Genomic DNA, 16,639 nt, shown 5'->3' with positions numbered 1-16,639 from the left:
GTTGTTTTCACAAGTACGTGTGTGTCGCTAATGCACACTCGATTCCTTGCAAAAGGTACCTTAAATGTAGGTGTTTGAACATCTCAACACCTGTTTTATTGCCACAAAGGGGGTCAAACCCATTCCCACGTTTCACACGTCACCGTGTGTGACATGCACCGCGTGTGCTGTGACGTCAACGGAACGAGGCTGAGCGTTGTTGTAAATCGCCGTTTCAAAGCATCTACATCTGCAGAACTTGAAGAACCAGTGGCATCTATATCTGCAGAACACGAAGACACCAGTGGCATCTACATCTTCAGAACGTGAAGAACCAGTGGCATCTACATTTGTAGAAACTGAAGAACCAGTGCCATCTACATATGCAGAAAGTGAAGCACCACTGGCATCTACATCTGCAGAAACTGAAGAACCAGTGCATCTACATCTGCAGAACTTGAAGAACCGGTGGCATCTACATCTGCAGAACGTGAAGAACCAGTGGCATCTACATCTGCAGAACGTCAAGAACCAGTGGCATCTACATCTGCAAAACTTGAAGAACCAGTGGCATCTACACATCTGCAGAACGTAAAGAACCAGTGGCATCTATATCTGCAGAACTTGAAGAACCAGTCGCATCTACATCTGCAGAACGTGAAGAACCAGTGGCATCTACATATGCAGAACGTGAATAACCAGTAGCATCGAAATCTAGAGAACGTGAGGAACCAGTGGTATCTACATCTGCAGCACATGAAAACACCAGTGGCATCTACATCTGTAGAACGTGAAGAACCAGTGGCATCCACATCTGCAGAATTTAAAAAATCAGAGGCATCTACAGAACTTGAAGAACCGGTGGCATCTACATCTGCAGAACGTGAAGAACCGGTGGCATCTACATCTGCAGAACGTGAAGAACCAGTGGCATCTATATCTGCAGAAACAGAAGAACCAGTGGCATCTCCGTCTGCAGCACATGAAGAACTCGTGCCATCTGCAGAAATTAAAGAACCAGTGGAATCTACATCTGCAGAATTTTAAAAATCAGAGACATTTACAGAACTTGAAGAACCAGTGGCATCTATATCTGCAGAAACAGAAGAACCAGTGGCATGTCCGTCTGCAGAACTTGAAGAACCAGTGGCATCTACATCTGCAGAACGTGAAGAACTAGTGGCACATACATCTGCAGAACGTAAAGAACCAGTGGCATCTACATCTGCAGAACTTGAATAACCGGTGGCATCAACATCTGAAGAACGTGAAGAACCAGTGCCATCTACATATGCAAAACATGAAGAACCAGTGGCATCTACATCTGCAGAAACTGAAGAACCGGTGGCATCTCCATCTCCAAAACTTGAAGAACCAGTGGCATCTACATCTGCAGAACATGAAGAACTCGTGGCATCTGCAGAAATTAAAGAACCAGTGGAATCTAAATCTGCAGAATTTGAAAAATCAGAGGCATCTACAGAACTTGAAGAACCAGTGGCATCTACATCTGCAGAACTTGAAGAAGCAGTGGCATCTACATCTGCAGAACGTGGAGAACCAGTGGCACCTACATCTGCAGAACGTGAAAAACCAGTGGCATCTATATCTGCAGAACGTGAAGAACCGGTGGCATATACATCTGTAGAACTTGAAGAACAAGTGGCATCTACATCTGCAGAACCAGTGGCATCTACATCTGCAGAACGTAAAGAACCAGTGGCATCTACATCTACAGAACATGAAGAACCAGTGGCATCTACATCTGCAGAACGTGAAGAACCAGTGCCATCTACATATGCAGAACATGAAGAACCGGTGGCATCTACATCTGCAGAACGTGAAGAACCAGTGGAATCTACATCTGTAGAACATGAAGAACCAGTGGCATCTACATCTAGAGAACGTGAAGAACCAGTGGCATCTACATCTGGAGAACGTGACGAACCAGTGGCATCTACATCTACAGAACTTGAAGAACCAGTGGCATCTACATCTGCACAACGTAAATAACCAGTGGCATCTACATCTACAGAACTTGAAGAACCGGTGGCATCTACACCTGCAGAACGTGAAGAATCAGTGGCATCTACATCTACAGAACTTGAAGAACCGGTGGCATCTACATCTGCAGAACGTGAAGAACCAATGTCATCTACATCTGCAGAACGTGGAGAACCAGTGGCACCTACATCTGCAGAACGTGAAGAACCAGTGGCATCTAAATCTGCAGAACGTGAAGAACCGGTGGCATATACATCTGCAGAACTTGAAGAACAAGTGGCATCTACATCTGCAGAACCAGTGGCATCTACATCTGCAGAACGTAAAGAACCAGTGGCATCTACATCTACAGAACATGAAGAACCAGTGGCATCTACATCTGCAGAACGTGAAGAACCAGTGCCATCTACATATGCAGAACATGAAGAACCGGTGGCATCTACATCTACAGAACGTGAAGAACCAGTGGCATCTACATCTGGAGAACGTGACGAACCAGTGGCATCTACATCTACAGAACTTGAAGAACCAGTGGCATCTACATCTGCAGAACGTAAATAACCAGTGGCATCTACATCTACAGAACTTGAAGAATCGGTGGCATCTACATCTGCAGAACGTGAAGAATCAGTGGCATCTACATCTACAGAACTTGAAGAACCGGTGGCATCTACATCTGCAGAACGTGGAGAACCAGTGGCATCTACATCTGCAGAACGTGAAGAACCAGTGGCAGCTACATATGTAGATCGTGAAGAACCAGTGGCATCTACATCTGCAGAACTTGAAGAACCAGTGGCATCTACACATCTGCATAACGTAAAGAACCAGTGGCATCTATATATCTGCAGAATTTGAAATCAAATTGTTGCCCGTAAATGATAAATGGAATCGGTACCCACCGGAATCGAATCTTTATAGCAATTGAATTGAATCGTTACACCAAAGATAAAAGGATCCTAACCCATGGAATCGAATCGTGAACCAGTTGCTATGGATTCGTTACACGTAATGATAAATGGAATCGTTACTCAAGGGATGGAATCGTTAACTAATTGAAATCGAATGTATCAATAGAATCGTTCCCCTTTGAATCAAAGCGTTAATCAATTGGAATTTAATCGTTACACGTAAGGATTAATGGAGTCGTTACCCAAAGGAATGGAATCGTTTTACCAATTGAATCCAATCGTTACACCAAAGGTAAATGGAATCGTTACCCGAAAGGAATGGAATCGTTACCCAAATGAATGGAATCGTTACCCCCCAAAATTGAATCGTTACTCAAGGGATGGAATCGTTAACCGATAGGAATCGAAGTGTTACACGTAAGGATCAATATAATCGTTACCCATTGAATCAAATCGTTAAATAAATATAATTGAATCGTTACACGATCTGATTAATGGAGTCGTTACCCAAAGGGAATGAAATTGTTTTACCGATTGAATCGAACCGTTTCACAAAAGACAAATAGAATCGTTAGCCGAGAGAATTGAATCGTTTAACCAATTAGAATCGTTACCCTCTCTCCCTCCTCCCCCCCCCACAAAAAAAAACCACGTGACGGCGCCCCGGGCCAATGGGAGGCGCGGCTCGCGCCCCGTTCAAGAAGCGTGGCCGCGTACGCGGGAACGAGAGAGGAGACGCAGCGGAGACCCCCCCCGGGGCGAGAGGCGTAGACCGTGGAAAGAGCGCCTCTGGAACTACCCGCTGATAAGAGTTGTCATTTAATTTGTGGTTCGTTTACCGTGTGTTTGTAATACCAAGGGAGCGCGTTCACGAGGGCCAGATTCGGTGACTGTAAAATAGTCGTCGTCGTCGGGGGGGGAGAGTGGGAAGAGAAAAAATCGCGAATTTTACGAGTTGTGGCAGCATTGGGAGTTCCAAACAAGCGGTTGTTGGGTCAAACAAATCACAATCGGTAATCTCCGGGAGGGGAGGCGCGTGCTTGGGAACAATTAACGTCTCTTAATAACAACAGCGAGACACTACACCAAGCTGCTGCCTGTCGTCGTTACAAACAGCGGTGACGAAGAGCGGCAATCATTGTAATTGTAGACAAACCAGCTAAAGTCACCCCCCCCACCCCGAGTAGTTACGTGAGCACGGACAGCAGCAGCAGCAGCACCCATGGCGAAGGTTCAAGTGAATAATGTGGTGGTGCTCGACAACCCGTCCCCCTTCTTCAACCCCTTCCAGTTCGAGATCACCTTCGAGTGCACCGAGGATCTGCTCGAAGGTTCGTGCTGTCGGAGGAGTTTCCGAATAGATTTTGACGTTGGCGCCGATTTACTTTTGTGGGGGTTGGTTTTGTTCTGTGCGCCCGTGTCGGATGTGTAGCGGAGGGAGGAGAAGGAGTGGTGGTGGTGGGGTAGCGGTCGACGCTTCTTGTCGAATGTTAAAACGCATCACCTCCACGGTGTGTGATCACGATCGTTTTATAGTTTGTTGTTTGGTTTTCGAGTCGCGTTCGTCGGTGAACGTCGACGAATGGGGGGGGGGGGGCGCTTGAAAATTGAATCGTTGGCCGTTTGTGGTGGCGACTTGCCCAATCGTCATTTCAACATCGGAAGATCGTCACGAGTTATAATCGTACGGATCATCGCCACGCGAGTTACCATTCGGATCATCATCACGAGTTATAATCATGTGGATCATCGTGCTCGTTGAATGAAGATCTCTCACACAAACAAGACAAACCCGAGTGTATACGATGAAATTAAAACGACTGTGGAAAGGCTTACATTAATAAAAAGCACAGTCTCTCTACGGGGGGTGTTTTTTGTTGATTTATGGTGCACAACATTTAAGACCGTTCCTTCTCTTGAAACGCACCAATGTATCGCGGTCCCGCGTAATGTTGTTACCCATTGTCACTCATTAAAACAACAAAAACCTCTCGGATAAAAACCGGGAGTCCGTCTGTCTGCCTTGTGACTCGGTTACAATGAGTAGTGTTTGTTTTGATCGGTTTATATTGCTCACACTTTTGTTGTTGTAAACGGTCGCAGCAAATTGTTGCTAGGTACTTTTTTAAAACCTTATTTTAACCGTGAAATGGCCCGATGTAGTGATGTCTGACTTTTATACCCACCCACCGTTGGTTTGTCGTGGTTCACATCTTAGTGGAGTTACACGTTGACATCGTTAAGAGTTTGTGATACAGAGTGGGGGGGGGGGGGGTGTTACTACATTTTGCTCCTAATATATATTTGGGAAACTATAAAGTGTACGTAGGCGGCGCCGCGCCTATTAAGGCCATAATCTCCACTTTAAAAAAAGCGTGACATTGTGACGCCTGGTTATTATAATAGTTATACCTAACGATACTATATATCGTTAACGCTACTTTAACGTATTACGCCAAGAAATCTTACTACTTTTTTGTTACCGTGGCGTATTTTAAAACGTTTTTATCGATGTTAGCGGGTGGTGGATGGGTTGTTTTTGAGGGCCTTGTGTTACAGGCTTTAAACGAGTGTTAGCGTGTTTCGTGTATTGATCGGCGTTTAATTTTTGCGGTTTGCGTATTTTTGTTCTTGTCTGTGTAGTTGTGTGTGTTAGGGTAAGTGTTTTTTGTAGTATTGTTTTAAAAAAAGTTAAATCTATCTGAGGCCGTGGGGATATTGCGTGAGGCCCTGATTTGGCGCTAAAAAGCGCGCGATAATGAATTTGGCGCAATTTAAGTTTCGACTCTTTTAGTAATAACGCGGGGGATTAAAAAAACAAATACGAACGCCGCGTTATTAAATTACAACGGAGAGTTTAAAAAATAAAAAAAATAGTCCGCGTTATTCAAGTGACGGGACGAACACTTTTTAGCTGTCAATGCTGTACGGTGCCGCGTACTGTACACAACGCGATTGGGCGCGATTTTGTTTAGATTTCAAACAAATGAATAACGAAAAAGTGTTAAATATAAACAGCCGTGAGGTAAAATGAAGAGACCCCCCCCCCCCTACGCTACGAGATTTATACGGCGGGGTAAAGCGGTTTTCGGGAATGTGTAAATGTAGATTGGACTCGCGCGCACTGTACATCGGCGTACAGTGCAATTTGGCGCGATTTTCTGCATTTCACTTTGTGAGGCGCGAGAATCGACAAACTCCGCGATAAAATGTTATTCGGTGGAAGAAGAGTAAAAAGCGACAGGCCCCGTCCGTGCAACAATGCTATAGTTTCAGAACGTAAAATACAAAAATATAAACCGTGCGTTCGGCATGCAATGGTGCTTGGGGCGACTTTAATTCGATCATCCGAGCGACGTGACGTTCCGATTGCAATCGACAAAACAAATCGCGCGGCAAATTAAAACGACCCGAAATGTTTAAGCGTTAAACGGCACGACGCGATTGGTTAACGACACACTTATATAGCCAGACGAAACGCCATTCAGTAACGCCGCATGCCCTGGTGAGGCAACTTGTGCGTACAAACACAATTTGGCGCGATTTTTTTGCGGGGTGGGGGGGGAGTTATTTAGTCCCGAGTGTAAATACACCGTAAGCGTTTAACCGCGTAAATTACATAGGGCACTCGTACAAACTCAAATAATACGAGGAAAAATAGTAGTCGTACATTCATATGCTTTGCCAGCAGAGGCAACAATAAACAATGCTGTACTTAGTTGTACCGTACAATGCTCAACCTTCTGTGCATAACTCCTTGGATTGGCACTGACCGGTGCAGTGAAGTATGGTCCAAATTACCACCACGACGTGGGGGAGGCCCTCATTCCAGCAGTGGATTGACAAAAGCGGTGAACACGGAAATACTGTTCATACGCAGACAACACCGTATTGGACCTACAATATTCTCTTGAGTTCCGTGATTTAATTACAATAAACATTGCTTTGTATATTAAGCCATGTCGCTAGACGAGGTGGCGAGTGGGGTGGTCGAGGCGAACGATGGAACGCCCGGCTAAAGGAGTGAGAAACATGGCCCGATGTGTGTGTGTGTGCGAGCCAGACATTGTAATAACATACCCGTCAACGCCTTATCAGTGCCCTACCTTATTACGGAGCAATTCAGATCTTATTGGTCACCCCGTGCCCTTTTAAATCTCAACGTTCATCCTACAAAGTCCCATCACAAGGGAGAACCACAGACAAAAACAACGATTTTGCGCGTATTGAAACGGCTTTACGCTCTATGCGCCTGAAAACTAAATTTCCCTGTACAATAATACAGGTGAATCGTACGGGTTGGCAGGTTTGTAATAATGAATTTTAACGTTTTCTGCTAAATATTGTGCTCACGATTCATTTACGTCAATCATGGTTCTTAAGATGGGGGTCGCATTTGGTCGCGCTACGTATTGTATTTAATAAAAGTGTACATGCGAAGCAACCTCGATTCCGAGTGACGACCCCGAAATCATCACAGTTAATTGATTATCTGCGATTCATCGTTAACTTAATTTAGGGATGCGTAGGAGCGCCGTTGTTTTTAAAGACATTGTTACTCACCACAGGAGACTGTAGCAACACGACCGCCACTCTCTACTCTGCCACACGCCAGTGCCATTCCGATGACGTACACGTAACGGAGTTGATCAAACATTCTAATATAGGACCACAGAACTCGGGCATTTGTTGGCGCCGCCTCTGGCCGTCTATCTAGTGCTTCACATGGGTTTTCCCCCATGCCTCTAAATCTACAGAAACTAGTTTTTTGGTTTGTTATCCTTCCCCCCGCACCTCTGCCCGCTTTGCACGGTCGGCCACGTACGGTGCGAAAGCAGTTCAACATGCATGCAGCACGTGGACAGAATTTGTGACGTAATTTTATTTTACTATTTTTTTGTATCGTAGACCTAGAGTGGAAGATTATCTACGTGGGCTCGGCCGAGAGCGAGGAGTACGACCAGACGCTGGACTCGGTGCTCGTGGGGCCTGTCCCCGCCGGTTGCCACATGTTCGTCTTCCAGGTACCGATCTCGATCTGTCTCTCTGTCTCTTCTTCCTCCATCCATTGTGCCATCGCGATTGCGGTCGGTTTCTTCGTCTTGTTTTTTTGTGCGGCGCCTTATATTTTGCGTTGTCTCGAAATGTCGCGTTTTGTTCGTGAATGAATGTATGCGTTTCGGCGTTGGACATCATCGTTGCATAGCGCTATCGTCGTCACCAGTAGCGTTACCGCAGCAGTGGCCAAGCGGTGTTTCCCGAGCCAAATGCGGCTCTTTAATTCATCACGTGGCTCTATCAAAGGGGCATCACGTAGAAATGTACTATCACAGTCGTAGCAAAGAATAATGAACGTCTCCCGTGCTGTACCGAAAACTGTCACTATATATAAACTTTTATACAATAAACTCGATTATCCGTGCTATGGACGGGGAGGATGGCCGCAGAACTCGCGGGTACTTTTTGGCTCATGATCTGGTACAGGTTGGCCACCCCTGCTGCATTATCGTAATGATGATCATCATAGCCAACAGTTGTCCTTAATCGTCGAACGCACTGTGCACAAATCTTGGTCAAATCTGCTCTAATTTATCTTATGTGCTACAGTGCCTGTGACCAAATCTGCTGGAATACACCCCGATTTTAGTCATGTAGGGAAACTACGCAGGGTTAGCGCTCAACATCTCCGATGAGCACGGTTGCAAAAGAAGTTCCAAATACATACGTACATAGTGCTTGGAAGGGCGACCACTATGCATGAAGCAGCGGAGTGTTATAGGCTGCTGTTGCTGCATTATTACATTATAGGCAGCAGATGGAAGTGTGGCAAAATGGCATTGTTGGTTAACTTGTGTCCCGCTCCATCTTCCCCTTGTTGCTGCCCTCAATCTTCTTCCCCTCCATCTTTCTATTTCACATGCTATCTCCCTCTCTGTGTCTTTGTCTCCCTATATCTCCCTCCATTGAACTTGTCTCCCTCCATATTCCTCCTCGGCCTGCTCCAAATTCTTTCTCTCTCAAACATCCTCCCTGTCTCCCTCTCTCTGTCTTCCTATATCTCTCTATCTTTCTGTCTCTGCATCTCCCTCCGTCTTCCTATATCTTGTCATCTTGCTCTGTCAATCTCCTTCCCTCCATCTCATATCCCTCCAACCCATCTCCCCTCTCTCTTTCGCTCCATCTGCGTCCCCCCGCTCGCTGTAGGCGATGGCCGCGAACCCGGAGCTGATCCCCGACACGGACGCGGTCGGCGTCACGGTCGTGCTCATCACGTGCACGTACCGCAACCAGGAGTTCATCCGCATTGGCTACTACGTCAACAACGAGTACATCGACCCCGAGCTCAAGGAGAACCCTCCCGCCAAACCTGATTACTCCAAGGTGCGCCACGGTTGGCGAGATATTAACTGCCGTGCCAGGTTATGCAGGAGCGCGTAGGTTCAATCCCCTCGACCCTGACGATGCCTGCTGCATATTTGACTGGCCATCGAACAAAGACGGTCAAAACATAGCGTGCTTTTGGATGCGCTTCTGCGGCCGTCTGTCCAATATTAGGAAGCCACTGGAGCTATGCACTTTCATATCTAGATTGAAACCTCATTTATTTAAAACTGCTTTTTGTGTTTAGTTTGTTGTCCTTACCCCGCAACTTCCGATTAGCACAGTTTGCTACGTACGTTGTGAAAGAAGTTCAACATGCATATTTGGAGTTTGCATGTTTCTCCCTCCCTGTGATTGTGTGGATTTTTCTCCGGGTCCTCCGTTTTTTTTCCCTCCACGTTGAGAATCAACGTGCATTCAGGGTATTTAGCTGTTATACATTTGTATGTGATAAGCCACTTCACTGAGCTATCGTTTGTGGCCAGGTCACTTCTGAAAAAGAGATATATAGTTCAGTGGGCCTTACCTGGTAAAATTAAAAAATAGTTTTTATAGTTTAGTTTTTTTAATCGGGCCTTATTTTTGGGCCTTGCGAAAATAAACCTGGTTATATCCATCGCCTCGTTACTTCTTAATCTGACTTAATTCGTGGGCTGTGGTAATTATCCCGGGCTGAATTTCTTGACTTTTAACACTTAATCTAGCTTCAATTCCTGGGCTCCTCACGCCTAATCTGGCTCAGCCCTTGATATTCCTAACACTTAATCTGGCTTAATCTGTGGGTCGTGATGATAAACCTGGCCCAATCGCTGTCCTTTTACCACTAAATGTGGCCTATATGGCCACTTAAAAGCTTAATTTTAGCTCAAGTCCGAGATCGTTGATGATATAGCCGGTTAAAACTAAACCAGGCTTTAATTCCTGGGGCGCCACGGGAGGCGAGATGTTAACTACCTCGCCTGATATACAGGAGGTTGTGGGTTCGATCCCGAAAATTTGTATATTTTGAGTTTGCAAGTTTCTCTCCCCGTGGTCTCATGGCTTTTCTCCAGGTCCTCCGGTTTTTTCCCCTCCACGTATAGAATCAACTTCACACGTTTTAGAGACTTTTAGCTTTCAATTTCCACGTGATGATAATAAGCCACTTCGTTGGGCCATCATTTGTGATAGCCAGGCCGCTTATGAAAAGAGCCACATCGCTCAGTGGGGCCTTACCTGGTAAAATAAAAAAATAGTTTTAGTTGTGATAGTGAACCTGCCGCGCTATTCTCAGGCTTTTGGTGATAATTAACCTGCCTCGGTCCTTGAGGCTTTGCAATGCAGCTCTTGGTATCCAACCTAGCTCCTATTCCTGGGCCCTGGTAATGAACACAGAATCAGAATCTTTACTTAAACTGGATGAGGAATCCGATGAGCTATGAAGCTCACACATGTCCAGTCGGGGTGGAATCACAATAACGACGGCTCCCTCTCCGCCCGCCCACTCCCGTGGTATATTCCCCTCCAGCTCCAGAGGAACGTGCTGGGCACGAGCCCCCGCGTCACACGGTTCCAGATCAACTGGGACGACTCGCAGAAAGTGGCGGAGCGTGAGAACGTCGACCCGGCGCTGGCATCGAACTCTGCGGCGTCCATGACGGCGGCGACGGCCTCGCCGGGACTGTCCACGAAGGGATTGCCAGCCTTCTCACCGCCACCGCCGCTCGGCATGTCGTCCTCCGCCCTTGCCCTCAACGTCCACCCCGACAACAGCAACTCCATGGACTGCCTCTGACTTCGCGCCTCCTCTTCCATCGTTGTCGTTTGTCGCGTTTCCGAAATTGCCGCGGGATTAAAAAAACTAAACAGAAAAACCGTGAAGTTGTTCCAACGGCCACGTCGTGCGTTTCTCGCAACCGTGCTCCGGAAGGGTTTTCAGTTCCGTGGCATGGTGTGATGCCCCCCCCCCCCCACCATCACCGCCTTGTTTGTGTTGTCTTTTTATATCGACAGGAAGCGACTTTGCTTTTCGGCTTGCCGACATGAAACCCTTGCAGGTCAGGAGCGGACCGTCCACCACAACGCCCCCCGCCCCCCCCCCAGCTGCTATCCCCTACTTTTTTGGTTCACTCCTTTTTACTTCTCACAGCTCCAGTGTGCGTGGTATGAGGCAGACGGAGCGGAGAGTTTGGTTCGGGATGTGGGTGGTTGTGTGGGTGGGAGAGAGGCGGGGGTGGGGTGACATTGGCGAGATGTTAACTACCTCGCGTGGTATGCAGGAGGTCATGGGTTCGATCCCGATCCTGACGCCTGCTGCTGTCCTTTTGGAGTTTTAGATGTCTCCCCTGTGGGTCGCGTGGATTTTTATCCAGGTCCTACGGATTTTCCTCCCCACATTTAGAATCAATGTCACGCGTTTAGAGTATTTGGCTGTTCGTACATTTACACACGATGATAAGCCACTTCGTTGAGTTACCATTTGTAATTGCCAGGTCCCTTCTGAAAAAAGAGCTACATAGCTCAGTGGGGCCTTACACCTGGTAAAATAAAAGTAGTTTAGTTGAGGGGTTTTCATCGAGGTAGGCCGAAGGCTTCGATGCGCCGTGGAGGTCACTTGCCGTTGACCTCCAGTGTGGAAAGCTACGGAAAAGCCGCTGCCGTTTTTTTTTGTCGTGACAGATTCAGAATTTTGGAGGTGGCTGAATAATCCCCCCGTGGGCTCCTGCCTATGTTGGTATTGTCACTTTTCCCTCTACCGCTGCCTCCCCCCCTCCAAATTATTTCCTGGATTTCTAAAGAAATGAGCAATTTCTCGTGCGCTGCAAAGCAATCGTTTCAGCCCAGTTACAAGATGAGATTAAAGCACAAAACGTAATATACTTGTTCTAAATTGGCGTTGTCTAGGTATGTCACAACGTTCGCCTCCATATCCCCCGTACACCACCTCCCCCCCCCAAAGCCATTGAATGAATTGTCACAATTTGGCGTTTCAGTTTGATTCAAGAATAATATTTTCGTCTACCTTTGGCACTGTCTTGTTTGTGTTCTCTTTTCCCACTCCCCTGCTACCCCTGTCTTAGCTGTGCATTTTCCTACACTCACGTCAGGGCGCGTATTTGCAAGAGTATTTTGCGCAACGTTAGTTATCAGACTCCTGTTACCATGCACGATTTAGAAGAAGCGTGGAGTTGTGAGAATATATTTCGGTCGGTGTGTCGACCCGTTATGATTACGCGCCCAAGTGTTGACGCCCATCTCCCGAGATGACAACTGTCAGCCTTAATACGTATGTACGTTTAACTTCTTTCGCACCGTACGTTGGCAACCGGCGCTAATTGGAGGTGCGGGGGAAGGTTAAACTGAACACAAAGTGGTTCTTTAAGAAATTCGTTTTCAATTTAGATTATTTTAAAGTAACTCATGACATGGCAGTAGCACAATAGGGATATAAATTGGGGGGAGGGGCAACGCACATTGAACAAATGTGAATAATAATCAAACGGGAGTGAGGCCACACGCTATTACCTGCGAGTCGTGCTACACGCCATTCACAAATCGGTGTCGTGACGTCGTTGACGTGTTGAGAATCGCTGTGGTGGTGGTGCCTATGTCCTGTGCATTTGTACGTTTGTTAGGAAAGATCAAATTTGCAGAGCGGAAGGGGGTGCGGGGAGGGGTGTCTTTTGTTCTCGCACCTGCTCACACAGTTGATTAATTGTAATATTTATTTTTATGAATGCGCTTAAGGGGAGGTGCGGCAGGATGGATGATGAGGTGGATGACAATGGCCCAGAGGGGTCTTTGAGCCAATTGACTCAACAATTTCTTATCTTTCCCAGCCAGGGTGGCAAATGCTAATAATGATTTTATGAAAGCGGTGGGGTTTTTTTTTCTTCCTCGATCACAAATATGTACGATGTTGTCGAAGGGTGCCGTAGAATGTCCGATTTTATAGATTGTTGTTTTGGGAGAACTCATTTGATAGGAAACGTCTACGGGGAAAAAAATCTTTAATGCATATTAAGTGCGTGTCTATGAAAACGGACAATTGATATAACATTAACCTTTCTGACCATGGTAGTGGTAGTGGTGTTGATGGATAGCCGTCAAGTTGAATGCTGCTAGCATTCGCCACCTAGGCCGGTAAAGACCACAACTTCCCGCATGCCCCCTTGGTTAGCACGGGCTAATAGCGAATCAGATTAATGTTTTGTTGGCCATTGTTAGAAGTGGAGGTGGTGGTGTGTGTGTGGTTTTATCGTTATTGGCGGTGCGCGGTAGGCCGGAGTAAGTTGCGGAGAGAGTTCGTTCCCTGGAGTTCTTTACAAAAGGGTTGTGCGTGGGATTAAAGCGGAGTTGTCACGCTTGCGCGCCAGAGCGACCATTTTGAAGTTGTAGAGTCAAAAATAAATGCATTTTATACAAGTACTATGTATAGTTAATAAAGTAACATTTATGTATTTCTTCACACACTCTTTATGAAAATGTGTAATTCGTGTTTTACATAGCAGGTTTTTTTTAACGTAAATTATCATCCCGTAATCTTTGTTTTCGGCACATGTATGCTCGTGTGTACGTTGAACTTATCTGGCACCGTACTTTACCAACCATGCTAATCAGAGGTTGCGGTGGGCGGGGGGGTGCGGAAGACAAGCTAAACAACAAGCAAGGCACGTTGAACGGTTGCTCGCCGGACAATTAACGCTGGACCCGTCATTGGGAAAATCGCGTACGCAAGCTTCCTTTCTACGATCACATATTGCCTGACCTTGCTTTGGCCTTAAAGATCGCCCACCCCTCCATTACTGCCTGCTGGGGGGGGCAATCGCCATCTGCAAGCGCCTACGACGGCCAGCGCCTGCTACGGCACGCGAGGGGACACGTTCCGGATACGGGGCCGACTCCCTTGTATCCCCTGCACCCGCAAACCAACGGTTAACGGCGAATCAACCTTGCTGGAGACGCGCCCGGGGGGGGTGTTGTCGGTCTCGTGGTGCCCATTTCGCCACTTTTTGCTACTCTCGCCAGCCATGGCCAAGAGTCGAACCCAGTAGGCTTTGGAAGGGGGGGGGGTGACGGCGGCTGTGGCGTTGGGTCGGCATCCTGTGTGACGCCGCTCGACGTCGGATTACCAGCGCTAATCGATGCGCACGCACGCGCGAACGAAGTTATCCCAAAGCTGGCCAGCTATCAAGATGTCACTGCAAGCTTGTAGGTCACCCTGTGGTGGTGGTGGCGGTGGCTTGCTGCTGCTTACCACCACGTGGCTTCCGCTCGGCCCTCCGATGAGACGAGACCTTCACGGGGGATTAATTAAGAATTGAGGCTAAGCGTGGTTTAAGGCTGAACATCCTCCCGTGGTTACCGTATGGGACGGGGTATCATCATCCACGGTTCGAGACGCAGCCATTTGACAGCGCCGTAATGATTTTAGAAATGTCGCCCGCGTTCCTTTGCGCAGGACCCCTTGTCACGAAGGATGCCCATCGCCCTTGCGGGCGTCGGAAAAAGTCGCTTTTGTCACCAGATTTTGCGCGCCAAGTGTTTCACCCCCCCTATGTAAAGAATGCCGTCACAGTTTAATAACGTGTTCGTATTGCGTGCGGTAACGCCTTGAATTTTTTTTTTGGATTTGGTTGTACTTTTTTTAGGTTGTGCATGGTGGGGCGGGTAGGGGGGGTTGTTTGGATTTGTTTTAAGTTTTTTTGTTTGCTTCCCCATGTTTGTGCACACGTGTGTGCTACAATGCTTTGTGTTACCCCCTGGGTCTCTGTTGCACAAGGGATGATTCTAAATGGGCTGTCGTGTAAAGAAAACTAAACATCTGTCATACTGTACATACGCCCTCCCCCCCCCCAAATTGTTTCTACTTAGCACTGTCAAAGGTTCTGCAATAAAAAATAATAATAAAGCACTGCAAAGTTAACAGGGTTTTTCCTTGGTTTTTAAGAGAGAAACAGATTTGCGATAACGCATTTCCGTTCCGAGACGTCCGTTCGCCGTCGAATCTCGGGAACATCACAAGCGACTCGCCGTTAATTTTTTTATCTGGAGGCGTAATTCGCAGCGCCGTGTTTTTAAAGACGTTACTCGCCGCAGACAACCCTAGCGACACGACCGCCGTGCTCTCCGATATCTGGCGCCAAAGAGTCAGGCCCCCTCCACGTGTGGCCTTTTACTTCCCGATTCCGTTACGGAATTGATTCTATTTTTTTTTATTTAAAGCTTTCGTGACCGCAGTGATTCATATTATTGGTTCTTTCGGTAAAGTCACGTTGAAGGGAAACAATAAAATATATAAAACAATAAAATTCTCACGACGTTTCGACTGCAGCAGTCAGCATCAGGTGTGATTATCAGGTGTGATGACTGTTGCAGTCGAAACGTGATCATTGTATTGTTTTATATTTATATTATTGTTTCCCTTCAACGTGACTACCGAAAGAACCAGGAATTGATTCTGTTACAATGACGTAAACGTATGGATTCGGAAGAAAAAGTGATGACGTGTACGATGACGTGCACATCATCATTCATGAGCCGAAAACTCAACATTCCATGTTATATACTTTAGTTATTGACATGTTCAGAAGAATGTTTTCTAACGTATCAGAAACTTCACGTAGACTGGAGGAATCCGATGAGCTATGAAGCTCTCTTTCACACACGTGTCGAGTGGCCTTGTGCAGTAATGATTAGCAAACCGGACTTGCAAAATCCAGAAAGTTGGCGATTTCATCCAAGCTGTTTTAACAACGGGCACGTTTATTAGACTTTTAATTATACCGGAGGAATGATAAATACCCTCACCCCCTCCTTCCGCAGTATAAACCATGAAAAAAACATTTATTATTACACACTTTCATTGAACTTGCCGTGTTTGTTTATATTATTTTGAAATGTTTTGACGCTATTCAGGTCTACGAAGCTGAACGAGCTGAAATTGTCTACACACCGACTCGTTTCCTCGCGTGACGATTCAAGATTTCGTTTAAAAAAAAAAGCCTTTCCAGATCCCACCCATCGTGGTGTCTATTCCTGTTTTAACTAAATGTTTACTAATTAATACTCGTACATTCCACCCCCCCCCCCCCATTTTTTTTGCAATCACAAATGGTCGCGCCCACCCCTACCATTCAACCAAACGTCTGGTCCAATGACAACGAATGTAGCTGGCCAGCCTTTGACCAATGAACGGGGCGCTTCTATCGCCGCTCGTTATGGCACCGGAGCGGCCGCTGTGGTCCACCCCCCCCCCTCTTTGCGCAAAAGCACCAAGTAGACACAAAAATACAGCAAAGTAATGAAAAAAATATAGATTTTTAAATGCGCACACCTTTATTTGCACTCGAGTAGAAAGTAAATGTTTTTGACCCTGGAATTAG

At 46.6% G+C, this 16,639-nt stretch overlaps 1 protein-coding gene across 1 annotated transcript; it reads left to right on the top strand.

Annotated features, from left to right (window-relative positions):
* Nucleotides 1-3,541: 3,541 nt before the first annotated feature.
* LOC116944907 (histone chaperone ASF1-like) lies at nt 3,542-15,180 on the top strand. Its single transcript, XM_032958857.2, has 4 exons — nt 3,542-4,225; nt 7,803-7,918; nt 9,099-9,275; nt 10,783-15,180. The coding sequence occupies exons 1-4, from the start codon at nt 4,117-4,119 to the stop codon at nt 11,047-11,049; spliced, it is 669 nt and encodes a 222-aa protein (XP_032814748.1). The 5' UTR covers nt 3,542-4,116; the 3' UTR covers nt 11,050-15,180.
* The last annotated feature ends 1,459 nt before the right edge of the window (nt 15,181-16,639 follow it).

Source organism: Petromyzon marinus, chromosome 1 (genome assembly GCF_048934315.1).
Source record: "Petromyzon marinus isolate PM22_M1 ecotype Great Lakes invasive population chromosome 1, UKy_Petmar_22M1.pri1.0, whole genome shotgun sequence".
Taxonomy (NCBI): Eukaryota; Metazoa; Chordata; class Hyperoartia; order Petromyzontiformes; family Petromyzontidae; genus Petromyzon; species Petromyzon marinus.
The sequence above is the reverse complement of the archived record's forward strand: the minus strand, read 5'-3'. Positions and strand labels throughout refer to the sequence as shown.